The sequence below is a fragment of the Synchiropus splendidus genome, chromosome 7 (assembly GCF_027744825.2).
Source record: "Synchiropus splendidus isolate RoL2022-P1 chromosome 7, RoL_Sspl_1.0, whole genome shotgun sequence".
Taxonomy (NCBI): domain Eukaryota; kingdom Metazoa; phylum Chordata; class Actinopteri; order Syngnathiformes; family Callionymidae; genus Synchiropus; species Synchiropus splendidus.
The window spans coordinates 16,818,621-16,844,661 of NC_071340.1; the positions used below are offsets into that span (position 1 = coordinate 16,818,621).

Genomic DNA, 26,041 nt, shown 5'->3' on the forward strand with positions numbered 1-26,041 from the left:
ATTTATTAATTTCTTTGCTCTGTTTTTTGTGGTATTTATTGCTCATTTTGTTGTTGGTGTTTGGAGTATCTAACCTGTTTTTATGGGTAAATTCTTAATGTCTGTAAGTATTTTTCTGATGTTTTTTTTGAACCTTTGGCCAGAATAATATTTGTTTGTGTAAATGAAATGTGGGGCAGGATATTCTCGCGGGATTCCAAAATATCCCGATATTTCTAGTAGTCAGAAAAAACATTTCAAATAAAATGCACAAAAAGTGGGAAAACACCAAATAAATTGCAAAGAAAAACAGATGTAACTGCCGCAAAAAAACTCTCTTCAGGGGAATGCAATTCACGTACGTTGTTTAGAGCGTCCCAATCCCGCATTAAAACTTTTTTTTAGATGTTAACGCACATCACAGGCTGCTGTGTTGGTGAAACGTACGAGTATCAGTGATGGACCGTTTGGTTCTGGTGAGACAGCGCCATCTTGTGGTGACAGGACACAGCGCAGCCGATGATGTCGCCCGTGTCGAACACTGCTCTAACAAAGTGGTCGTTACCGAACTCAGTGACTCAGGTTACTTCGTCTTCAGAAGAGAAATGTCTGCATGGTCTTCAAGCAGTTTGTAGCCTGCGATCCAGCCCTGTAACTGACGTAAAACACGGGATTATAAAGGATGATTTCCTTTATAATTGGGGAAAAACAACTTCATCAAAAAAAAAAAATCTCATAACTTAAATGGTCCACGTTAATCGTTTTACAAAGCTAAAAAAGTGGATTAAAAACAGAAAAAAAACTAGAGGATTACATGGGGCATATTAGAAATGTGACTTTGTAATGCAAAACAGACTCTGTTGAGTTTACAAGCTCCTCAGTTTCTTTTCATTTCACCCGCAGAAACAGAGAGAACAGCAGCATGGTGTTGATGACATCATCAAAAATAGACTTTTATTGGTTTGTTAAATAAAGTGGTGAAAGTGTCGGGCAGACGCCTCTGCCGGACTCCCTGGTTCAAAGATCTGGAAGGAGCTTCTCCTCCTCCGGAGAGAGAGAGAGAGAGAGAGCTGATGGAAGCGTGACATCATGGCGAGACCCAGGGCAGCGCAGGACAGTCCCGTCCCCTGCAATGGTGCCTCTCCAAGAGTGACTTGTCTGGTTTCCTCCGTCGCTTTCTTCAGTGTCAGTTATCGACTTCATTGAAGTACTCTGAGGACCCCGAGTATGGCACGCTGTCCCCGGGGTCTGTGGAGGACCAGAACAAAGAGCTGTGTACCAGTGCAACGCACCAAAAACACAGGAAGCTGCTGTAGCACATGGCTTTCAAACCAAATCTTTACCTCCTGTTCACACTCAGGGAAGCCATCTTGGATTGTCTACTCAGAAGTGGTGAGACTTCTTCCATCTATTCATCCATCCATCATCTACCTTGGAAACTATCTGAGCTGCCATGATATATATTCATCCATCCGTCTATTAATCCATCATTCACCTGTTCGTCATCCATCCGTCCATCTATTCATCCATCTGTTCATCATTTTGTCATCCATCATCTCTTCATTTATGATCATCCATCATCTATCAATCCATCCATTCATCTGTTTGTCATCCATCCACCATCTGTCATCCATCCATCCATCCGTCTGTTCATCTGGCTGTCATCCATCCATCTTGTCATTTATGATCCATCCATTCATCTGCTCATCATCCAGCCTTTCATCTATCTGTTCATTTGTCTGTCATCATCCATCTCTTTATGATAGATTTATCCATCCATCCATGTATTTATTTCTATTCATCCATCCATCTGAGCTGCCATGATGCAGGCAGGACAGTCCAATAATCAAAGCTAGGTCAGTTTGAAGGAGGAGAGTAAAGCAGCGTCAATAAAGTCATGACTCTCTTCATGTCAAGTTTGAGTTTGGTGAGCGGGATTGAATCTACAGACCTTCACAGGGACCCCTCCTGAAGCTGATGTCATCCAGAGCGATGTCACTCCGCAGAGACGGACCTCTGATAGCTTCGAATATGATCTATGAGAAACACATTGTGATCACCGGCGAACAGTTCTGGTGCTGCCGTGTCCGTCAGTACCTGGTGTTGGGTCTCACAGTGGTAGTCCAGCATGGCTCTGGTCCAGCTCACGCTCTGCTCGCCGCGCCGCCGCCACAGCAGTTTGTCGGAGCCTTGGCTGCGCAGTAGAACGCTCATGATGCCGGTTCCGGACCCGTGCATGTGAAAGTAGAAGGTCAAACACTGGGAGCTGGAGGAGCCTCTCATGTCTGAGGTCAACAGTCGGGCTCTGTGGCCTGGGCGCATCAGGGAAGCCTCGATGTACATGAAGTGTCCTGCGAGACGGCAGAGACATCACCAGGACAGTGAGAGATAAGAGCCAACGGAAGTGGGTGGGGCTACATGTTTTTGTTTGAGACAAATGTGGCTTCTTTTTCAGTCACATTGCAGCAAATCAGAATCAGGCAAACTTTATTAATCCCGAGGGAAATTTTGTCAATGCCAGAATGACAAATTTGAGTATTTCCAGGCTCACACTGCGCAGTTTAGTATTTAGCAAAACAACGGTTCGGAGGAATGGCTGAGGCTACGTGACCATCGTGACTCAAAATGTCATTTCACAAAGGCCACGTCAAAGGCCACATTAAAGGACTCACACCATATTTTGAGCAACTACAATTAAAATATGAAGTTTCATATCAACATTCAATATTACTCGAGTGCTAGGAATTATTTTCTCAATTCTATTTACAACACTACAATCATGCTGCCCGTAAATGTTTTCACGCCAACAAGGTTGACAAGGGAGTCGATGACAGGCCACCTCTCAAGATAACCATCAGTAGTACTTTTCCATGCTGTAGTCAGCGCTGTAATGCTCTCACAACAAACTAAGACTATAACTCAGGTTTAAAAAATACAGGTTTCAAAAAGTATAGGACTGAAAACATGCAGAGGAAAGGCCTGTCCCACACAAAGTTGACCAACACTATCGCCCCCATACATGATCTACATTGACTCTACGGGAGGATCAGTCACTTCTGTGACTCAAATGGTGTTTGGTGTGACGGTACAGCTGAAGCGGGTGACTTGACAACAGGGCGCAGCTGGACTCACCCACCCCAGTGGTGTGGTCACCCATGGGTCCAGTGTATGACGTCGGGGTGTGGCCTCGGACGCGCAGCCAGTCCCCCTGGTCCTGTGTTGACTCCTGGATGTAGCCGCAGGTGCCGGACTCGAAATCACACTGACCTGGGGCGGAGCCTGAGGAATCATGGGGATGTTTCATTCATTCCAAGACCATGGAACCAAGACGTTTATGTTTGCCCGATCGATGCCTTCTATGTCTGACACCCACTGATTCGCAGTGCTTCCAACTGCCTTGTTTAATGGGAGTTGTTTCCTTTAACCAGCTCACCTGCAGTGACTCGACAGTCCCCCAGGCTCACGGTGATGTCATCAATCGCCACCAGGCCACAGTCCCAGAAGCGGTTACAGATGCTGGCAAAGACAATCTGAGACGGAGAAGACAGTCAGAAGGAGGATGAAGAGAGATTGGCTATTCATCCATCAGTCCATCCAGCCATCTGTGCCTTCATCAGTCTCTCTATTCATCCATCCATCTTTCTTTTTCTTTGCCCATGTACCATTCATCCAACCATCGACTAGTCCATCCTTTGGTCTGTCCCTCCGTCCACCATCCATCCATCCATTATTCTGTTTGTCCGTCCGTCCATCCATTAATCCATCTGTCTGTTCATCTGTCCCTCACCCATCCATCTATTCAACTATCCATCCATCCATCTATCAATTCGCCAGTTTATTCATCCATCCATCCATTAATCTATTTGTCCATCAACCCACTTGTCCATAATCCATCAATTAATCCATCCACTCATCTTTATTCATCCATCTATCATTTGCTCATCCATCTATTAATCATCTGTCCATCATCCATCCATCTATCATCCAATACTCAACCCATTCATCTAGATTCACTCATCCATATTTATTCATCCATCCATCCGTCCTCTACCTTGGACACCATTGGTTTCATGTAAGTGATGTCCACTTGTGTCCAGACAGCTCTGGAGGTTTCGGTCAGACTCCACACTTTCCCCTGAGCAACATTGTTCTCATCGTAGATGTAGACCACCAGGGCATTATCCGCTTTCCTGAATCCATGGAGCATGTAGTAGAACCTCAGGCAGTACTTGTGGTTCCCCGGCAGATACGGACTGTGCAGGCGACCCACATACCCGGGCATGGAGGCAAAGTGTGTGTTGGCCAACAGGAAGCAGCCTTCCAGAAGACAAAACAATATGCAATGGGAAACTCATTTTTCAGACCTCATAGAATCACAACAAAATGTGGGACCGGAATCCGGATGGAAGCAAGGTGATGTTCCAAGTTCAGGATCTGCTGCTGAGTCTACTAAGACTCCGGTGCAGTCAGACAGACTCACCTGTTCCTGTTGTGTGGTCCCCGATTTTGTAGGCGTTTGGCTTGACTGAGTATCTGCCCCACACTTTGTTCTCCACTTTCTCCTGGTAGTACAGACACAGTCCATTCTCAAAGTCACAGCTGGCTACAGACGGGTCAACTGTTGGTTCTGTGGAGAACAGGAAGAGTACTGCAACGCACACCACGCTACCAGGATGACATGAGCAGGGACAGAATCCCAATCACGATCTCCTCCATCTACAGACCACCGGCAACAGCAGGTCATGGACACCCCCACAAAGTGTCCCCGCAAGTAGGTGTGCTTCCAAGGAAAACACACACACACATTGTATGTTGTTGCTCCGACAATATCTGCTGACTGTGAGGTCACACCGCCAGCTCCCAAAAGTCATGTAAACTGTCCTCATAACACCAGATTAACAGACTCACGCCAACACCAGCGGCATAATTCCACACACCTGTGGCTGTGTGACAGAACTGGGGCGAGAAGGTGACGTCATCGATGGCCACATATCCTCCTCTGGCGCTGTTGAAGGCCACCTCAAACACCACCTGGTGACACACATGCAACAGCAGCATTCATCCAGCTGGACCTGGCAGCCAGGTCTAAGTCGAGCAATGTTTTGGCAAAACACTGAGGTTGCATAACACTCTTTCCAGCGACAGCTACTAGCTGGAAGCACTTGGACTGAAAACCTCAGAGTGAGAGGAAGTGGAAGCCCTGGAGGACCAGCGGGAGCGTGCGTCCACACGAGTGTTTGTTCCGACGGCTTTCACACACAAACAAGGACTGGGAGAGACTGGACTTGTTCTGCGGAAAGTTTTACAGCACAAGCTAAGACACTGTCTCTGTTTGGTCGAGCCTTGTCTCGTCTATTCAAGTCATCGTCTTCTCTTGCCCTGTCAAGTCAAATCTCTGCATCAAGTCAAGAACTGTATGGTCGAGTCCCGTCTCATGAAGTCCGTCTTCTTGTCAAGTCCCCAAGTTAACAAACAGTTTGATCAGGTCTCATCAAGTCAAGTCATCGTCTTGTCTAGTCGAGTCATCGTCTTCTCTTGTCCTGTCAAGTCAAATCTCTGTGACAAGTCAAGAAACGGTATAGTCGACTCCCGTCTCATGAAGTCCTCAAGTTAACTAACAGTTTGATCAAGTCTCATTGAGTCAAGTGACCGTCTTGTCTTTCCTTGTCACGTCAAGTCTCAGCATCAAGTCAAGCAGTCTGGTCCATTCTAGTCAAGTCATCGTCACACCAAGTTAAGCCATGTCTTGTCTCTTCACATCTTGTCTAGTGATCGTCCAGTCTTTGTCTTGTCAAGTCATCGTCTTCTTGTCAAGTTTAGTCAAATCAAGAAACTGTTTTGACGAGTCCCGTCTCATCAAGTCATCTTGTCAAGTTCCATCAAGTCTCCATGTTACATGAGATCACTCACATCTACTCAGTTGTTCAACTTGTTGGTACTTGATTGATTATATATAACAAATTCCATGTCTTTGTTCTTGTCTCAATATTAACTGTAAAATGTTTCATCAAAAATGTAAAAAAAACCTTTCAGTTTCTAGAGCGGCGACACACACTCACACCTACGGCAAATCCTCTCAATGACTGTGGACTGTAGAAGGAAACCGGAGCGACCTCCCTCGCCATATTAATCCAGGACAGGCACCAGTCACTAGTGATGTCCCAAACACGCGGCGCAGAACATGCAGAGCAGGTACCAGAGACTGACCTCCAGGGGGTGCGGGGCCTTGAGGTCGATGCCGGCTAGAGTCCAGCCCTTAGTGCTGTACTCCTCTGGCCTCCAGACCTCCTCGTAGTGGCCCAGCTGATCTCTGGTGAAGACGGTGAAGATGTTCCCGAGCTCTTGGTCCCGGTGGTAGTAGAAGGACAGACACCCAGCCAGTGGAACAGTGGTCATGGGTAACGTTAGCTTCGCCACCTCTTGGAAGTGTTTGACGTATAAAGAGTCCACGTACATGAAGTGTCCTGAGGAATGAAAGATTTAGGTGAGTTTCAAGTGTCTGGCGTCCCCCTAATCTACCCTGGAACCTAGTGTGGCAGTCGAGACCAGTCCATCAGTCGTATGGACACACACATCTATTACCTCTGCCTAGGAGGTTCTGTTTTCAATGGCACTGGTTTGTCAAAATCACCTGAAAAGTTGTGGATGGGTTTGCAGGATGTATGTGAGACGGGATAAGAAATTAAGGACTCCATTTTTGGAGTGATCCGGATCACTGTCATTCACTTCATCGTTGATGCATGTGCCGAAATAGCTCAGTTGGGAGAGCGTCAGACTGAAGATCTAAAGGTCCCTGGTTCAAGCCCGGGTTTCGGCCGTTGCACTGGATCTTTTCACATACAAGTTGATTATTTAGAGGTTGGAGCGTTGCACTCTCAGCAAAATAAGCATTTCGATGAACTGACTGTCAGTGGAACAAACAAGTCTCAGTCATGGTCTCGCCCTCCTCACTGGTCTTAGTATCGACTCTGCTTGCTCTCCTCTCGACATGGCCTTGACTACACCAACTTGAGAACCTTCGTTTACAGCTGGAAAAGCAGATGTTTCCAAAGGTCAGTTAAGGAAAAAATGCAATGCATTTAAAAGGGTCGAAACTGTTTTGGAGAGTGGTGATTGATGTTTGAACATCATGTGTGTGTTTTAGTGTCGTATATGAGAATTAAATCCTTGTCTTTGAAACAGTGTGTTGACAGAACCTCAGTACTATGCGGTGTGTATGTGTCAGACCCCCTTCTCTCATAGTCAGGTAAGGTACAGTGACAAGGTAACAAAGGCCGGAGCAGCTGCTGCAGGTCAGGACCATCGCCCCAAATTTCCACCAGGTACAGTGGGAGAGGAAACGCATCAATATATTGAAAACAATTTATTCTTTTGCAAAATCCTCGGCACAGCCTGGGAGTCAGTTACCTCTGTGGTCGCTGCTGTGAATGTGGTTGTCCAGCAGGTTGGACTCGGGCTCCCTCATCCCGCCGACGTACCAGTTGACGTTGGGGTTCCAGCTGTTGCTGTAGCCACATAGGTGATGTTCCTCAAAGTTACACTCTAGTTGTCACAGAGAGTCACAGTCACAAGCTGCAGGAGGGAAGCAAGTCAGTCTCACGTCACCGACCGACACAGTATCCGGGGACGATGTGGACCTCAAAGATGGAAACGCTGCTCTTGTTGTTCGTGTCCGGCCGACCTTCCAGCAAAATCTGAACGGAAAACAATCGTCTTTCATTGATGTCTAGATGTCACACAAACAGAGCAGAGAGTGAATGAGTGTGCTGTTAAGAGGGAAGCAACATCTGGAATGGGATTAGAGGGAGCAAATGTGGGATGTCCAAAATGACATCTGAGTTCACATCTGGATGAGAGCGGCAGGAGGACGAGGGGTGATGCAGGGAGTGGAGGCAGTGAAGAGTTCAGGATCTTGAATTTAGAAACCAGCATATCAAGAAGACATGTGCAGAAGTTTGGATATGAAGTCAGATGGTTGCACAGTGGAGAGGACAGGAGGACAGCCAGCGTTCGGCTGGAGTCCTACCTGATAGGGCTCGGTGGTGTTGGGCAGGTCTGCGCTCCCGATCAGCCAGCTGTCAGAGGCTTTGACTGACGTCCAAAGCGTGTAGTCAAAGTTGTCCAGAAGAGGTCTGAGGTGCAACTGCAGGGAGCCTTGGCCACTGATCTGGTACACCAGCCGCACACAGCTCCATTCCTGATGCTCCAGAACCGGACTGACCAGGACTGCCTTATTTTGGTGGGCTGAGGGCGACGACTCCACACTGATCAGATGCCCTGGATCGAGGCGACAAACGTGTTAGATGTTTGGAGATCTTTGGTGCGGGAGTCTGGACCAGCACTCTCTTCCTGTCTAGGTGACCATGTGACACCTTTCAGGGGCTTTGATAATGATATTGGTTTCTTTTAGAGAACATGCTCAGGAGAGAACACTGTTCTTTGCTTTCTGATGGTTGAACTAACTAACATATGAAACTGTGAAATACTACTTAATACATAATAACAAGATAGAGTAAAAGTACGTTTTAAGAGCATTTAAAAAAACGTCATTTCATTTCAAGGCCACACAGCTTCCTCTCAGCTTTGTTTTTGTTTTGGGAAGCACAAGGAGCAGCAGGTCAGCTGACCTAAGGGAGGAGCAAAACAGGTCTCTAGGAAGGGAACTGGCTTTAATAACAAACACACGGACTATAACATTAATTCTGAAACTCAGGCAGCCAGTGAAGAGAAACCAAGGTGATGTGTTTTGCACCAGAGGAAGGCAAGACAGGGCCCAAATGCAACGAGAGGACAGTAGCAGTTGTCGTTATAAAAGACTCCAAAGACTCCAATGGGCTTCAGACTGGAAACTGATGTTGGAAAGAGAAGCAGAGGACTTGACAACTTTGTTGAGTCACATGGGTGTCACAATAAAAACAATAACAATTCCATATAAATGTATCACAAATATAGACTAAACAGCCTTGAACATTTGCACCTTTCAGTGAAAGTATTGGTATGGCACTGAAATATGCATCAGACAGGGCCACAAACAATTTTCCAACAAGTTGAAAGGCCACTCAACATCATGCAACAGAGCAACACTCAAAACAACAGCAAAAATAGAAAACAGGATGCAATTTGAAATAGATTTTATCGATTTTCACTTCCCCCTAATATTTCACCGCAAAGTTGAAACACGCTAGGTTATTCAGTAAGGCTGCGATTGTTTACATATACATGTTCATTATTCAAGACTGCAGCTTCAATGGAATAAAGACAAAGAAGCGGAACTGGAATTCTCAGCTTGATAACTTGGTAAGAATTCTATAACATCAATTCTGCGTAACAAACTTTCACTCCTGGACTTTGGTTGGTCTGTTTTCATCTATTTGTTCAGAGAAGTGTCCAGGTTTTTAGCTGGTCTGGTTGGGAGTGAGCAGCCTGGTAGTCTCTCTCATGGCTGATAACAACATGGTGTCGGTAACCTCATTGCAGAACACAGTTTAGCGATCTCTGTACTGTTAATATACATGTCATGTCATGCATCATTGGAAAGCTCTTGTCCCTGCCCTTCAGAAACCTTTGCAATTTTCCAAATCACTTCGACCGTTCAGGAGTTATTGCAATGAAACTCCAGCATAACTTCTGAACCATGAGGCAAGGCTGTATCTGTGAAGCTGCTCCGTGTCAGCGGCTCTGTCTCACAGGTGCTGAGGTCTTCTGTATGTGAGTTCAAAGCTGTGGTTCTCTTATCCAAGATGGTGTGTGATTTGCCTGCATTGGACTAAGACTGGAGGAGTTACAGCCATTTAAATGGTCAAGCCATGTCGACAGCACAGGACTGTTAAAAAAAACATGTTGGCTGTTTTTGCTCACAAAAGAGTAATAATTTTCATGTTTCTGTTTTCAAGAACAGACATGCCATTTGCGGCGCCAGATAAGGCGTAGTGTGGATTGAAGATCTCTACTCAAGCCTGAATTCAAAACATGAATTTGCTACATCACAAATTTGAAGCGCAGATTTGGGCGTGGCAGTTGCAGAGGAGGCAGCAAACCAAGTTCAGGTCCAAGTCAAAGATGAGTGAAAACAAAATCCATCCCGTTTCTCCCGCCCATGAAGACACTCTCGAACGATGTCAATGGTCTGGGACACCCTGTAGGCAAAGTGTTTTCAATACAATAGGAAAGAGAGTTTAACAAAAACAAAAAATGTTTTTACAAGCAGACCACTTCAGCCAATTCACTCAAGCTGCAGCTCAGAGAAGCACTTAAGCCTATAAACAGTGTTTACAGCTGAAGAGCTTTAAATCAGGTGGAGGAGGAGAACTGGGATCTGTCAACCTTTTTTGGTCAAATCAACTTCATACAGAAAAGAGAAGTCAGCGGGATGAGCGCGGCTACGGGGAGCCGACCAGACATGTCCCACATCAGAGCCGCCCGAGTCACTCGCCACAGCAGCTGTTCCAGTAAACTGGTCCAGGGGGTCAGGAGGAACCAGATGGACTCACAGTGAAGTCATATTTGTAATTATCATGAGTAACTCTTGGACTTCGGTGTAGTTTTCTGACTGAAATGAAACCAGCGCACTCTCTTCACCACCGTCCGCAGTCAATCACCAGAGGAGCGACATCTTTTTCAGGCGAGAGGCGCGGGTAATTACTGACATCGAAACTCTGCGGTGTTTGGTCGCCATGACAGCTTGACGTGGATCTGATTGTTGTGTTTACACAATGTCTGTTTCTGAGGTCTGGGCTGGACCAACTGACATATCTAGGACACCAATCCTCTCTCAGAACCACAGAATTTCCTTGGTTTAGTTTTTTTAGGTCCAGTCTGCTCCGAACAAACCCTCAGCGCCATGGCAACCAAACACAAAACACCACTGTGGTCCCACTTTATTTTAAATGTTTCTAACTGTAGGTGTGGCAAATCACCTTCTCCTCAGTCGGACTCTGTCTGGCCAGCGTTTCGGTGAGCAAATTCAGGGTTGGTGCCGAAACATCTGTCTGAGTGAAGAAAAAAGCTGCGTGAATGGAAAGTCGGTTGGCATCCGATGGTTTATCCTAACAGTGGGAACTTATGCTCCGCCGACAGATGATTGTAAAAAGAAAGAGCTGCTTCGGGACTTTCTGTGGCTTCCATGAACACAGCAGTGGAAAACAAAACAGAAGTGGATAATGAGGAATACAGCAGACTTTGCTTTGATCCACATCGCAGCTCCGAGAGCTAGTCACCGCCCCGAAACATCGACGGAGCTAGCAGAAGACAATCACTTGAGCCTGAGCTCCTGGGAGTCTGAGGACCTCTCCAGGTCGGTGAGCACCATGACACAGTGGAAAGAGCATGTCAGAAGCTTCCTCTGAGGACCAGCATGGAGCACGTTTTTTGGACTAGGGCCGTGCTCAGGGTCGGCTGAAAAGACCATCAGATGGCACCTCTGGAAGACATCACCGCCACGCACAACCTCAGCAGAGCAAGGTCCATCTTCTTGTCTTGAAGATGGACCCATGGCCTGAGCCAAAAGAGAACAGATTATTTTGGACTCTCCTGTGCCATATTTTGTCTTTTTGTCGATCAATGTAAAAGTATTCTGAGAATATTTCACTTTCACTTTTACACCCACATTTCTTCCACATTATAATCCAACAGAGACGCTAACCACAGCTCTTCCATGGTGAGTCAGCAACAGGGGTCTTCTGCAGGGTTCTCCAAGTGTCTGCTGTGGTGGGGCAGGTTTTTGTTCCAACCAGTCAACCACAGATAAGTGAACGGATCAGGACGCAGCTGAAACAAGCAGCAACAGATTGGTTCAGCTATGTGTGCTTGACCGGTTGGAAGCAAAACCTGGTCCCTTTGAGGACCCCTTGGTCTTGTGCCAAAGTTAATCCTAAATCTTAGTCACACTCACGAGCAATAAACATCAGCCATTATGTTTCTATCGGGATTTTTCTGTTAAAAATGTGTCGAAAACCACCATCATCAAGCCCATCTCCATGATGTGTTATTTGTTTCAGTGTAATTATAACATTGATGGCATCTTGTCATCGTCTCGTCTTTGCCAAATTTGGAAAGCTTAGTCTGAAAAAATGTACACTACCTGGTGCTCTCTTTTGGGCAACAGGACCCAGAACCACATATGTGTTAAAGACAAATGAGACACTCAAAGTGAAAGATTTGGACCCACTTCATAACAAAAAAGCTTCTTTTGAATCAGGTGACAGGGCTGCTCTGAGCCATGGTGCAGGGTTCGACCCCTGACCCCTGACCCCTCACACCAAAGTCAGCCTGACCAGGGGAGCCCTACTGCAAGGCGTTCCCAAAGGAAAAGAAGACACTTCTACCGCAGATAACAGAGCTTTGTTTCATAAAAGGAACGTCACTGCGATGCTCAGCTGGGATATGGGATAAGATCAGCCCCTTTGAGGATCACAAGTGCTCAGAGCAGAGAAGCATGTGCTTCCAAGGCGACCTACAGCCTTGGCTCAGTTAGATCATGGTGCCTCGAGGAATCGACCAAATTTCCTGAAAACTCGCAGAAGAAATCCCAAACGTTTGACCCAGTTAAAGGCAATTGTTCCAAATTCCACTGACAAAATCGACCTGCACCTCAGCCATTCAGTAAACAGAAATTATTTTGGAAATCCAAGCAGAAAAAAATGATATATGTTGTTACATTTTTGGTTTCAACTGTACCTGAGGTTCAAGTGGAGTCTGCTTTATGACATGAAACACAGTTGATGGTGGCTCCTCTAAAGACATCACATTATTACTGAAGATTTTTTTCAGTACATTTTGTTTTAACATTATAATGAACCATTTCAGATTAACCCTGTAAGACATGGGAACAAGATCAGGACCTCATGAATTAAACTAGAATCTTGCTTCAACTCAAGGACAAACTGACAAAAACAGCAACACGAAAACAAACAAACACAGAAACCTAGAGGTAGACGGAGGGAAAATCTGTAACAGCTGTTTGGTCGGTGGAAAAGCTTGATTTTTATTGGCTCTCAGGGAAAGTATTACATGAATCACACTCAATCCTGCACACTGAGCTCATGTCCTTCCAAGAACTAGTCTGGTCGTTTGATACGGAGCGCAGCCTGGCGCTCAATTTTGAAGCGATAAACCCAGACATGAGGCGCAGAACTGGACCGGGGATCGGTGCTTGATCAACATTTTCATCTGTAATGGTGGTTCGACATTTAAGTAGCTGTTGCTCACGCAACAAAAACCATTCAAAGAAACGGTTGCTTTCTTTAGGAAGACATTTAGAAACAACTGCCCATCCAAGCAGAGACATTTTGCAAAGAGAAATAAACTTGCCACTTCAGACAGCAGAAAATGAAAAGAATTTTGCATTTCTGACTTGGAGTTTCAAGCTTGAAACTTCACAACAACTCTTCCTGGAGTGATCTGTGGCAGCATCTCTCAGACTGTTTGGGACCACAGACCCATTACAGGAGGGAGCATTTTAGAGGACTCTTGTTCAGTCCCTGCAGAGGAGGAAGGCAGGGAGACACAACAAAGCAACCATCCTCACTCCCATGGCATGTTGCGTTGATGTTGGGAAGTGGGCTACTGCATCCTATACTGACGCCGCAGGCAGCCTTTTGTATTGCTTGTTGGCGCGTTGATATTTCAGTGGAGTAAAAACCTTTGCTCTTCTCCTTACAGGAAGTCACCGTGAGGAGCTATCAATAGCAATTGACATGTTGTGTGCAGAACAAAAGGAGCGCCATCCCATGGCTTACCTAACCCCAACCTCCGTCTTTCCTTCACATGGTGTCTAACACCATGGGAGTGAGGAGGGGTTGCAACCAGAAAAACACTGGAAGAAGTGGAGTGGATCCCAAGAAAAGGAGAATATGGTGCCATGAAATGTCACATGCATGTAATATACCAAGTTCCTCTTATTTTGTGTTTCTTCCACTTGCAAAAATCAAAATATAGACTTAAAATGTACCAGAAACCAAAGAAGGAAGTTATATTTCAACCTGTTTCACTGAAATTAACTAGGACAAATTGAAGGGCAATTCCACCACATCTGAGCCTCAGCCTCCAACTACTGAGTTTAAGGACAATTCATCATCGACAGTCGCACATCCCTGATGCAGCTTTCATCTACGCCTTTTTTCTTAGAGCGGAGGTGTGAGTTTTGTCTGTGAGTGTGATGACAGGGTGAAGACAGTACCTTCCTCATTCATGCTCCAGCGGCCATCGTGGGTGTATCCACAGGTTCCGGACTCAAAGTTGCAGGAGCCGGGGAGCAGCTGCTGCTGAGCCCGCAAAACCCCACAGAGGCACAGCGCTGCACAGAGACAATAAAGAAGGAAGTGTGGGGCTGAATGGAATGACACACGGCAGAGAGACATGGAAAAACTGGTGGGATTGAAATGGACTCACCAAGGAGAGGGAGCCTGACTCTGCTCATCGTGCCCCGACTGCAGTGTAGTCCAAGAAGCACTGGTCGAGAATCAGCCCTCTGTTCACCTCACATGTTGTAACACTGCCCACTGGAGTCGTTGAGCTGCAGCTCGCTGAGAACTCCATTCATGTGTGGATGTCCCGGCAGGAGGGAGGAGAGCTGCGCTCCTCCTCTCACCACTGAGCTATTCCTGGACTGGTGGTGCCCATGGAGCTGGATGTTGGTGATCAAGGGGCACGAAATAAATCAATCAACACATATTTATTATCATTATTTATATATAATATGTATGATAATATATTATTTATAATATTTATGCTTTTTTAGATCTAATAAATACATTTTCTAGATGCTCCTGTAACTGCAGGATCAGAATCAGAATCAAATTTATTGCCTTGGTCAGTGGGGATCCCACCAACTAGGAACGTGTTTTTGAATAAAGTGCTGACAAAAAATAAAATAAAATAAAATAAACAAAGGCTGTTCACGAATTCAACAGTCTGACGGCCAAGGGGAAGAAGAGGGAGGTTCTGGTCTGGATCGAGGGAAGAGAAACAAACAGTCCATGACCAGGGTGAGAAGGGTCGGCTCTGATCCAACCTGCACGTCTCTGGGTCCTGGAGACATGCGGGACCTGGAGAGGTGGAAGGCTGAAACCGATCACCTTCTCAGCAGTAGGCTATTGTCCCTGGAGGTGGCGCTGTTGTGAGCAGTGAGCATGTAAGATGTTAGAAGAGACTGTGCGTGCTGGGTGCTGCTGCTCAATGGCACTAGCACCAACCTGTCCACAGGTATGGCTCCCCCTAGTACAACTTTGTTGTGGAATGTTACTTTTCCTGTCACATCAAAATTAAATTTCTAGGTTTTATTTGCCAAGTCAGAAAATACAAATGGCAGCTCGAAACAATGGCTGACTCTCCGATCCGGGTGAAATGATCAGAAATATCAACCATCATTTAGAGAAGCTTAAACTAACCACATTAATGGAACCAAAGTGACTCGGGCTAATAGGGTCACATTCCTGACTAGGACATTTCCTTGTGGTTTTCTTGTTGGTCCTCATTCTTGCCCTGGACACAACACAAGGTTCACATTTTTGGTGTTTCATGTCGTCACTTGAGTGACAGCAGCTCCAGGGAAAGACGTCAAAGTTCAGATCCAGGACCAGTAACTGGAGAAGGTCCATGATGGAGTGGCTTCCTGTCAAACCTACAGTGTTGCTGTGGAACTCTCACACTGATGTTTTTCAAGTTTTCACTCCCATTATTCTCCATGTTGCTCATCACCAGGTGTCCTCTGCCTCAGTAAGTCATGTTTTCTTGTGGCTTCAGTCTCAGTACTCTTGACTGAACAGACATTTCTTTGAACTAAAACAATGAAACAATTGGTCTCTTTTCCCTTCAATTGTGTTTCATTTTGAACTAGTGATAGTCAATTAATAAAGCTCTATAAATACCTATATTTAAGATCATGTTAATTCGACTTTAAAATAAATGTAGTACATAAATACTATTTCTCAGTACAAGTACTAGTATTGTCTCTACACTTTTTCCCACATTACAGTGTGGTCGTTTTTGCTGTGTAAATTCCCACCCTGCAGTGTCTCATGTTTTTTTTTATTATCCATCATTAATGTAATATTGTCCATTGATCTGATTAAATCGCTGTGTCAGCACTGCAGTTTCCCAAAAAAGGGTGAGGCACTGAGAGTCTCGACCACTTCATCAAGCACATGAATGTGACGGTCAGCACAAGCACAAGAACTCTCAACTTCCCAGCGAGTGATTCAGATGCTTCCCAGAAACCTGCCGACTCATGGCAGATACTTTGAACTTCTCCCCACAGGAAATCACAGAGAGCCTTAATCCTGCGCCTGCAGCCATCGGGAGGGGGAGGTGGTCTTCAGAGCTACACTCCCACCTTCATGTTGGCCATCGTCTGCAAGAGTTGGACCAGGATTCACATCATACAGTTCATATGGAGGGAATAACCGTGGAATCACGAGCCTCCTCTCGACATAAGATGAAAGATCAACAGGCATTTCTCACAGATACTTTTCTTTATACCTTGGTTTAAAGGAGCGTTGGAAACTAACTGAATACAACAGCTAAACATTTTAGATTTTATTTTGATGTGAAGCTTCTATGTGAGAGTCAGCTAATGAAGGGAAAAAAAAGCACAGTAGGTCCCCTTTAATACTTTACTTGGATATGCTTTACAGTTATTATAATTCAATATATAGCTGAACTGCCCCGTGAAAGGCTCCAGAACTGCAGGGAAAATGAGCCCACCTAGACATGCTGTGACATATTTGCAAAACCTCATGGTCTAGCAAGATCATTGTGAGTGATGTCACTATCATCAACAGACACTGAGGGACACAAGTCACATCCAACGTGTTGGACATGATCTGAAGGTTTGGCCGCTAAATGTCCGTGTAAACAGAAACAGAAAGGGAGAACAGACTGGATTCATGATCAAAGGCTTGCAGCTGACATCCGGTCCAAGATGAGGTTCATCTGTGAGGTCATCTGAACATCACACACTCTCATGTACACACACACAGAGGCCACCTTGTAGTATAAAGTGAATCTTGGTGATGTGTTTGTGTTATGTAAGAGACGGATTGAGTCTGAATGAACAGCAGTGGTCCTCTTTCTTTCCACAGATGATGTCCATCTCATTACATAACATTGTTTGGACGTGATCGGGCAGTCGGGTGGAGCTAATACGGGGGAGGGGCCAATTCGGAGCGGTGACGCAGGACAAAAACAAAAGCAGCCCGCCAGCCTCTCTCTGCATCTGACTCCACCTGATGACCAAGATCAGTCAGCTACAGATGTTGGCTTCAGTCAGGAGACTGTTCAGAGTCCAAAGCTCACAACACTTCATGAAATTTAATCCAGCTGAAGATGTAAAGTATATATTACCCCTGTGTGACATACTTCAATGCATGTTTTCTACTGTTTAGCTACAACCAGTTGTAATAGTCCTGATTCAAAAGACCATTTAGGCTTTGGATTGAAATGTGTTTTTCAGACACCTATTGTGATGCTCATTGGACTTAGAAATAAGTTCAGAAAATAATACAACTGAAGAAATTATTAAAGTAAAACTAACAGTTGAAGGAGGTCTTAGTGAACCTGCTTTTTTGTCCTCAGTTCCAGAATCTTCTGCTTCTGCCTTGTTTGGAATTCTGAAATGTATTAAAACGTTTGGTCCAAATATTTCCATTTTGGTACAGTGGAATGAAACATACTGTTGAATAACTTATTTTCTTAACGTTTCATGGATGGAGTGTTTTTTTTTACAGTGAACAATTTAAATTTGTGGATAAAATAATTTAAACAGTTAAAACAAACAAAAATGTTGTTAAATCACATACCTTTTTAACAAGTATCTGATAAATCAGAATAACCCCATCACAAATGTGTATTTGTGTTTGTTTAAGATTAATATTTGAAAGCATAAGTATCTCTATTACTAGCTTTCTAGCATGTTCGACTTAATAGACTGATCTTTCCGAAAACAGAAAACAGTTCTACAAGGTAACATCCAGAATCAATGTAGTTTCTAGGATTTAATCGTCTTCACAACTCGGCCAACTTCAACAACAAGGGGAGAATTGACGCTTCTGACTTGCCGTAGTATTATCATTTTACCCGGAAATGGTTTTGCATGACGTCATCGGCTTGCAGCAGAAATGGCGGAGTCGGTGGAAGAAATGGACGTCTTGGTCCAGAGAGTTGTTAAAGACATCACTAACGCCCTCAAGAAGAATCCGAACATGTAAGTGAGCCTTTCCACGTCGAAATCAGGCGCACAGCGTCACTGCGCTCGTACTAAACGTTTGTCAAACGACCTAAACCTGAAGGCAAACATCGAAGTGGTCATGTCCGTGAACACATCCCACCACACCGGCGCTTGTCAGCTCTGCGTCCTCCTCAGCTGGGTGACACGGCTCGAGGTTACTTGCTCAACTATACAAGGTTTTCTCCGGGAAAATGTCTCGGAGCAACTAACTGGTGACTCGTTCAACCAGCCGTGAATAATAACAGTGCATATGAGCGTATAATTCCAGGCCAAATTTCATATGTGTAAATAAGTTTAATTACCTCACTCGATAAAAAATGTTACGTTATTCACTTGTCTTACTTGTGTCACAATACATACGTGTTCCTACGGAAGTTAAAGAACTATTACCGGACTATTACCGGACTAAATTTCTCATAATGAAGTTTTACAATACTATTTATAGTATTTTGTATTCTAGCTGACTTATTTGCAATGTGAATTTCAACTATGCTCCTTACTTCCGCCAAGGAGGACTTTAAAATACAGCATAGAACCGAGTCACTAAAATAGATCAGCTGTCATGCAACTGTGGCGACAGAATGTGCTGTCATTGTTGTTGTTATTGCACTTTCGACAGCTGGTTTTAGAGCTGATTTGAACAATCATGAGATCTTTGAATATTCACTGTTTTGTTGCCGTGAGCCAAAACAAAGTTCTTTAGTCGTGGAAGTTGTTTTATCACGCTGCGTTTTATGCAGTCATGTGAAGGAGCTAAATGCCAGAGGCATGTGGTGTCTGTGTGCTTTCATGGATGTTGTTGCTATTGTCTTGTTGTCTTTTTCAGTGATGAGATTGGTGTCATCCCTTGTCCAGAAGCTCGATACAACCGCAGCCCAATCATTTTGGTGGAGAACAAACTGGGTGTTGAGAGCTGGTGTGTCAAGTTTTTGCTCCCATACGTGCACAACAAGCTGCTGCTCTATCGTCAGAGGAAACACTGGCTGGACAGAGAGGGTAATTGTTCTCAACATGTTTGGTGAGATGCCGTTCTTTCACTCACTCACGGTGTGTTTATTCCCACAGCTTTAGTGGACATCACCTGCACCGCCTTGATGCTCAACCCAGACTTGGCCACAGCATGGAATGTCCGGTAACGTTCATGCATGTTGTTTTTCCCATGAACAGTATCTTCCAATGATTTCCAAAAGTCTTGGCTTGCCCCTACGGATTTACCAAAATGTCAATGTCACCTAAGGCTAGTGTTGCTCTCAAGACCATGTCAAGAGCAGTGAGGGCCAAGACCAAACTGAATTCACAGGTGGATTAATGTTTATTCACTCCTCTGATACATTACAATCTTTATAAACATGCTACTTTGTATTTTACATGGCTATTTTTGTAACTATTAGATCACATGGCTTCTTCATTGATACAATGTTTACAATTCTGTCAGTATTTCTTCTTACACGACACTGAGATTGAAAAGGAGCAGAGTGAAGAACAGTTCTTATGATGTCTGCCACTTATTCCCACTTGCCCTATTTTTTGGATCAGGTCTTGTGTGTAACTGTGTGTGTACTTGTGTCTGTGTGATTTTTTTTTTATACTAGTGTGTGTGAGAGAGTTTATTTTAATCCTCATGTGTTGCTAACCTTCAGTTAATTTGGATCTTCTCCAGACCAATCTAGCAGTTTTTTTTTTAATAGAAAAAAGTCACTTTTAAGCAGTGTTTCCCAAATATCTTTTGCAGTTTCATCACACCTGCGTGTCTGAGTGTCTGACGTCATGCCAGGCTAATCTCATACTGGAATGCTGTTGGAGGTCATTTTAGCAGTAAAAATGCAACTTTAATCTGCTAATAAGAATAACATTTTGCAAAGTCCTATGCTTCACTTTGCCTATAAAAACATGGAAATATTTTCTATATCGAGGAGTTATTATGTCAGTGGACTCCCCTCTAAATGTGTGTCCGGTTTGGTCATAGTAAGCACAGGATGGAGCTCAAAAACACAGTAGCTTAAAATTATTATGTCACCCATATCTATTATTATTGTATAGATATGAAGCAAACCTGTTGCGCTCCATGTGTCGAGTTTGTTTCTCTTTTGCTGCATTGTAGTTCTGCCCATGTTCAGTTAGACACAAAGTAAAACCTTAGGATGGTGGTCTTAACTTTGCCAGGAAAGTTACTGCTAGTTTAATCTGACCAAATAAATACTTAAGCAGGAAAGCAGGCTATTTCTCCTGTCGATTAGATGACTATCTAACCAGACTGTTCCATAAATATCCAACATTTTAGATCAGTTGTGCACTCCTGGATGGATGTTGGAATTTAAATTATTTATATCAGTGGCATGATGATGTCGTGAGTATGGGTGACACCTTTAACCAACAGTAAAAACAGTTGTTTTAATGATCATGGAATGGAGTTCTCAACATGATTCTCAGTTTTGTGCTTGAATCTGCTTGTGTTTTTGATTCCTGCCAGAACAACATTTCTACGCATTCCTTGCTCTCCTCCTGAGATCCCTTCAATGGAACCTAAATGTCATGCCATAAAACGTGACTTATATCTCTAGATAAGATAAGGTCTGAACTGCAACACATGTTTTGTGTTGGATTTCAGGAAGGAGCTGCTGCAGTGTGGAGCTCTAAATCCAGAGAAGGATCTTTACCTTGGCAAACTGGCCCTGACTAAGTTTCCCAAGAGCCCAGAGACGTGGATACACAGGTCTGGCTGCACATTTGTGCTGGATCTCCAGTGCATAATAAAAGTAGTCTAAAGTAAAAACATTTTTTTGGTCGCTGTCCTCTCATGCAGACGCTGGGTGCTGCAGCATGTCTTGAGGTGCTGTTCAGCTGCAGATGGCAGGAAGCAGCGTCACGCTGAAGCTGAACCAGAAAACGCAGAAAACAGCATGCAACTCAGTGAGCAGATGATGAGGACGTTGCACCAGGAGATGAAGGTCTGCTGTGATGCTGCATGTCGCTATCCCAGCAACTATAATGCCTGGTCCCACCGCATCTGGGTGCTGCAGCACATGGCCAAGGGCAATGTCAAGGTAGGGTCAGGATGTGAGGAGAAATACCTTCTAATGTGGGATGAAGGTGCAATGCACTGGAGCCTATTTGTTTTTCTATGGTTAAGCTTAAACAGAAATGTTAAGCTCGGCAATGACTGTGACACACAAGCTTTCATCAAGAGGAGGAGCAACATGGAGAATTGGTCAATTTAGGGAAGAGACTCGGAGGAAAGATCTGTGATGTCAGTTACACTACTTATAATTCATTGCAGTTCTGCACTCAGGGTCCAGGGGCTGTGACCACACAGAGAGCCCTCGGGATAAATACCATCTACCGTCTATCTAACCCTCTTTGATCAACAACAGTACTTGCAGATGTTTTCCTCTAGTCTCAGATGTGTAAACATCTTTTTATGGTTATTTTCCTTCAGTTCCTGTACAACCTTGTGTAGTAATGGATTATTCCATCACATCTAAAGGCACTTTTGTATGACTACGTCTCCCTCACATTTTACCTCCCTCCTTCCCAATGGTGTCTCTGGTGAAAGTCAACAGTGGCCGTCTCCTCTACAAACAGTTCTGACCTTCTTGAGGAATGCAGTGTCTCCTTGAGGCCAACCAAATGGTCTCCCCAAACTCTTCCATCTTCAGACTCTTTTGCCTTTACTAGAGGCAGAGCTGCTCTCTGCTGGGCCTGTGGATACCAGTCAGCAGCTTCTGGAGCCTCCCCCTTTAGATTGGATGCAATATGTATCCTGATACAGGAGTGGTGATATGATACATTGCGATGTATTGCGACACTTTAAGTTAAGATATTGCAGTACAATGGGATGTTGTTGTCATTGGGTGATGTAACGGCAGGGTTATCCTGATGATGCCCCGTGGAAAAAACACATCACACCAGAAAGTGTGTGAGTGAAGGACCCATGGTCTCTGTGCCTTCCAGGTTTTCCTGAACGAGCTCTCTTCCACTCGTCTGTGGGTGTCGATGCACGTGTCTGACCACAGTGGCTTCCACTATCGTCAGTACCTGCTCCAGGAGCTGGTGTCAGTCCAGTGTCAGAACCACGGCTGGGCCAGTGAGGAGCTGCCAGCACCTGAGGCTGCGGGCCAGGAAGAAAGGCAGGACGGGCGTGCACATGTCCTGCAGCTCTTTCACCAGGAGATGGAGCTGTGCTCTGACCTGATCCAGTCTTACCCGGGACACGAGGCTCTGTGGAGTCACAGGTGAGTGAAGATGAGGCTCTTCAGAAGTTGAGGGACCAAGCATTCAAGTTCAGACAAGGAAGGGAGGAGCAGCGTCAATTTTGAGAATTGATTTACTTTTAGCCACAATCTTTTGACTAAAATGCAAATTTCGTTTTAGTCCCAATTTTGTCATCTAAATTGTTTTAGTTTTAGTCCAGTTTTACGTGACAAAATATCATAAGAAATGTGCGGTGACCAAAAGGTTGAAATATACTGATTGATCAAAGCCTAAGTTGTAAACAAATGCACATGGCGGTGGAGTATTGGCAAAACAGCCAGAGAGTAGGGATGGGCGATATGGCCAAAAAAAATCATGATAAATGTTGTCATTTCAGTGATAATCATAATTATCACAATAAATAATTTTCATTCTATTACATGTGTTGGTCACACTGCAGTCTCTCTTGAAACTGTTTTATGATGTAACTTTGTGGAGTTTGTCTGCAACATAGGGTTAGAGATGAGCATTTCATTGTTTCCCACCTCGCTCGTAGAGCCTGGTCGTGTTTATTCAGGGCTTAAATTGAGTCGTCTGTCTGCTGTCCTCAATATATCTCATGTCTCATAACAGTTTACTTTAACTCTGGACCCTTCCGGACTTGTTTCTTAGATGCTATTGTCCACCATCCGTCTGAGAAAACTAATTTCATCCGCTTGTATGTTCATATATCATATTTGTTTTAGTCCTGACCAAAACTCATGACCATAGGTGAAGGTCAGGATGAAGATTGGTCGGTGAACAGAGAGCTTTGTCTTTTGGCTCAGCTCTCTCTTACACACAACAGTGCAGGAGAGCTGAGGGCTTCACATCATCTTTAAATTTGGAGTCAGAAACCATCAAGTATGACAGCAGCTGGAAACTCCGTCCTGACGTCTTATCAGCCCATTGGTTGTTGACAGAAGGACACGCACACTGTCTGATGGATAGCAGTGGTGTGTGTTCACTAGTGACTGATTCTGTCAAATCCTTAAGTGTAGTTTGTTGCCTGTTGAGGTCATTGACAGAAGTAGATACATATCCAGGCTTCTTCTCGATTTCCTATGGTTGAAACATGTCGATTGTGCCTCCAGGCGGCATGTCTTCTTCCTGTGGCACCAGTGGAGGCGGGAGCACCAGGACAGCAGCAGTAACGGCTACAAGGACAGCATCCACCTCAAGGACGCCCAGAACGGCTCCACCTCCGGCGCCGACCGTGTCGAGAAAGTCAACGGAATGAAGCACATCAGCGAAGCTATGGAACTCGACGCCACTACTCCCGCTAACCTGCACGATAGCAAGCGTCTAAAGAGGGGGCTCCTGCCGGCTGACCCCTTCTCCCGGTCCTTCGAGAAGCACTTTGTGAGCGAAACCTTGGACAGTTGTCGCAACCCCGAGCAGAGACGATTCGCCCTGGCGTATAGCAAGTGGCTGGACATGGTCCTCGGTCAGGAGCCCTGAGAGAGAGAGCACCTCCTGGTCCAGCAGAGCTACAGCAGATTTGGAGTCACACTAGTCGGACTGCACTGCCTCAGAATCAGAAGTGATCATTTTATTGAGCGGCTGGGGTCTTTTGAATGGACACCCGGAGGACCTGCGACACCGCAGCATCTTAGTTCAGGTATCTCAGGTCAAATTCCTCCTTAGTTACGAAGAGCTGGCGACACTGTTTACTTTACATGCATTAACACCTCTTTTGCTGAATCGCATCGATGACCACTTAGGTGTTGTGTTTGAGGGCGGTGGGAAATATTTGTTACGTCACACAAACCAGTTGCTCTTTCTTAATAACTCTGTCTAACTTAAACCATTTCTTATGTTACGTCCTTCATGATGTTATTTTAGTGATAACCGGAACAAGAACGCAATAATGAGGTTGATATGTGTTTAAATGTTTTATTTTGTTATTAATGTTATTATGACTGTTTTTAGTTAGAGAAGAAAACTGGACCTGATAGACGACGTACTGACACACCACGAACACTGTGGGTGAGTGGGAGGGGTGTCGCGCTCCCAGACCGCTGGCTCACGAACACGCCGACATCGCATTTTCTACATTTTATCACAACTTTGTGGAAGAAATGCTGAGTTCATTTTATAGTGGAACCATCGTGTCGGATGTTTATGCTCAGCAGAAGAGGAGTGGACTGGGATCAGACAGCTCTGATGATACTGCAGCTCCTCGACATGTACACATCAGTTGTTTAGTAGCATTTCAAATTAAAAGCCTTTTGAAAATGCTCATTATAATAATGGATGTTATTTCATCATGGATTTTACTTTGAAGTCCCACTGGAAGCAGCACAACTGGCTTTGGCCTTGGTCTCTGCCGCAGCCAGCACAGACTTGCTGTTACTCAACTGGCTCTGCGGCCTAACATTTATATCACCAGGGTGACTCTTTATTGTGCGCTCCCTGGGTCACCAACATGGCGCTGCTGAGACCAACATCATTTATTATTCATAAGGATAGCTACAGCAACTGGTTGTAGCCAGTTGTTCTCAGTGCCAACCTCACAGTTTCGAAAGGTTACTGGGCCTTGGTGTATTCTAAACAGACTCCTATGAGAAAATGTTTTATTTTTTAATGTTCATTTGAACACCTTTGCTGAAAATACATCAAATCAAATGTAACCAGTCACTTTTTAGGGGTGCTTCTGGGTCTAGTCACACCACCGTGCTGTAGATCAGGGTGACATCTGCTACCGTTCTAGATAGCCTACACAAAAATCCTTCTTAAACTGGACGCTGAAATTTACAGTCCAGTTCTATGAGTTGTGTGTGTGCAAAGCCCTCTAGCTTCACTATTATAGCCTCAAAGGCTCTGCCTCACCACCTGCAACATCTGTCCAGTAGGAGGCAGTGAAACATTTGCTACCCCATGGCACTCCTCCCTCAACCTCTGGGAAGATGCCTGCCAGCCAGCAAGCACTATTTAAGGGATACACATGTACCATAGAACTGGGGTTACGTCCAGATGAATGGACTCAAAGATTGGAAAGGGAGGTTGTTGGGATGGAGAGTCCTAAAGGTCTCACTATCGCCATTGAAAGATTCAAACGCAAAAACAAATCCAATTGACCCAGTACCAGTGTAAAGTCGGGAGGTACGGTCGGTAGCACTTTCAGCACTGCAGACTTTGGCGCTAATATGAAGGCTTTTGGTTGTTGGTCACACAATTCATGTCAAAAAATATTAATTTCTTTCCCAAAGTGAAATGGGTATATTCTAAGTCCAGGCGATGAAGCGCCCAATGCTTCTTGGTCTGGCCTCGTGGAGTAGTCAGTATTTGCTCTGCTGCCTTGACTAGCGCATGAGCTCAAGAGTGTTTATAGGAATTTTTTTAACTTGTTTTCCCAATGCACCCTTGTGATGGAGGAGAAACCATGGCTCTCAGTCTCGAACCTGCTTCCAAAAGTCTTCTGTCTGGTGCAGTAGGACATGTGCATTGGCTGGAACCTGTAGATGCGGTACACATCCCGATACAGGACTGACAATACGATACATTGCTGTACAGTATATTGCAATGCTGTATGTACACTGGTACATGGTTTGTTTATATTTGTTAGCGAGAGCCAATATTTTCATGTCTTAATTCAACTCAAAAGCA

The 26,041-nt window shown here is 44.8% G+C and overlaps 2 protein-coding genes and 1 non-coding gene across 4 annotated transcripts; 2 read left to right on the forward strand and 1 right to left on the reverse strand.

Annotated features, from left to right (window-relative positions):
- Window positions 1-944: 944 nt before the first annotated feature.
- Window positions 945-14,507, reverse strand: mamdc2a (MAM domain containing 2a). 2 transcript variants are annotated; one of them, XM_053871142.1, is made up of 14 exons: window positions 14,368-14,507; window positions 14,156-14,272; window positions 8,006-8,256; window positions 7,589-7,673; window positions 7,387-7,521; window positions 6,187-6,443; window positions 4,917-5,010; window positions 4,460-4,606; window positions 4,031-4,296; window positions 3,413-3,509; window positions 3,112-3,258; window positions 2,077-2,330; window positions 1,931-2,015; window positions 945-1,227 (listed from the first exon to the last, which is right to left on the reverse strand). In XM_053871142.1, the coding sequence occupies exons 1-14, from the start codon at window positions 14,393-14,395 to the stop codon at window positions 1,166-1,168; spliced, it is 2,025 nt and encodes a 674-aa protein (XP_053727117.1). In that variant the 5' UTR covers window positions 14,396-14,507; the 3' UTR covers window positions 945-1,165. The 2 variants fall into 2 exon arrangements, with proteins under 2 accessions (XP_053727117.1, XP_053727118.1); XM_053871143.1 differs by lacking the exons at window positions 945-1,227; window positions 1,931-2,015 and having other exon boundaries at window positions 2,174-2,330; window positions 3,116-3,258.
- On the forward strand, window positions 6,724-6,796 carry trnaf-gaa (transfer RNA phenylalanine (anticodon GAA)). Its single transcript has one exon. It is a non-coding gene; the product is annotated as a tRNA-Phe (tRNA).
- Window positions 14,508-18,072: 3,565 nt separating the features above from the next.
- ptar1 (protein prenyltransferase alpha subunit repeat containing 1) lies at window positions 18,073-24,655 on the forward strand. The gene is made up of 7 exons (XM_053870931.1): window positions 18,073-18,178; window positions 19,029-19,198; window positions 19,268-19,334; window positions 20,811-20,915; window positions 21,006-21,246; window positions 22,154-22,434; window positions 23,527-24,655. Exons 1-7 carry the CDS (start codon window positions 18,093-18,095, stop codon window positions 23,891-23,893), a joined length of 1,317 nt encoding a protein of 438 aa, XP_053726906.1. The 5' UTR covers window positions 18,073-18,092; the 3' UTR covers window positions 23,894-24,655.
- The last annotated feature ends 1,386 nt before the right edge of the window (window positions 24,656-26,041 follow it).

What these genes read in the sequence shown, in the direction of transcription:
- mamdc2a (XM_053871142.1), bottom strand. Translation starts at nt 14,395, where the DNA reads ATGAGCAGAGTCAGGCTCCCTCTCCTTG. An exon ending in GGACCACACAACAGGAACAG is followed by an intron (nt 4,297 to 4,459) that starts GTGAGTCTGTCT and finishes GTCTTCTGGAAG; the next exon opens with GCTGCTTCCTGTTGGCCAAC. An exon ending in TGACCACACCACTGGGGTGG is followed by an intron (nt 2,331 to 3,111) that starts GTGAGTCCAGCT and finishes GCCGTCTCGCAG; the next exon opens with GACACTTCATGTACATCGAG.
- ptar1 (XM_053870931.1), top strand. Translation starts at nt 18,093, where the DNA reads ATGGCGGAGTCGGTGGAAGAAATGGACGTCTTGGTCCAGAGAGTTGTT. An exon ending in TGGCCAAGGGCAATGTCAAG is followed by an intron (nt 21,247 to 22,153) that starts GTAGGGTCAGGA and finishes TGTGCCTTCCAG; the next exon opens with GTTTTCCTGAACGAGCTCTC. An exon ending in GAGGCTCTGTGGAGTCACAG is followed by an intron (nt 22,435 to 23,526) that starts GTGAGTGAAGAT and finishes TTGTGCCTCCAG; the next exon opens with GCGGCATGTCTTCTTCCTGT.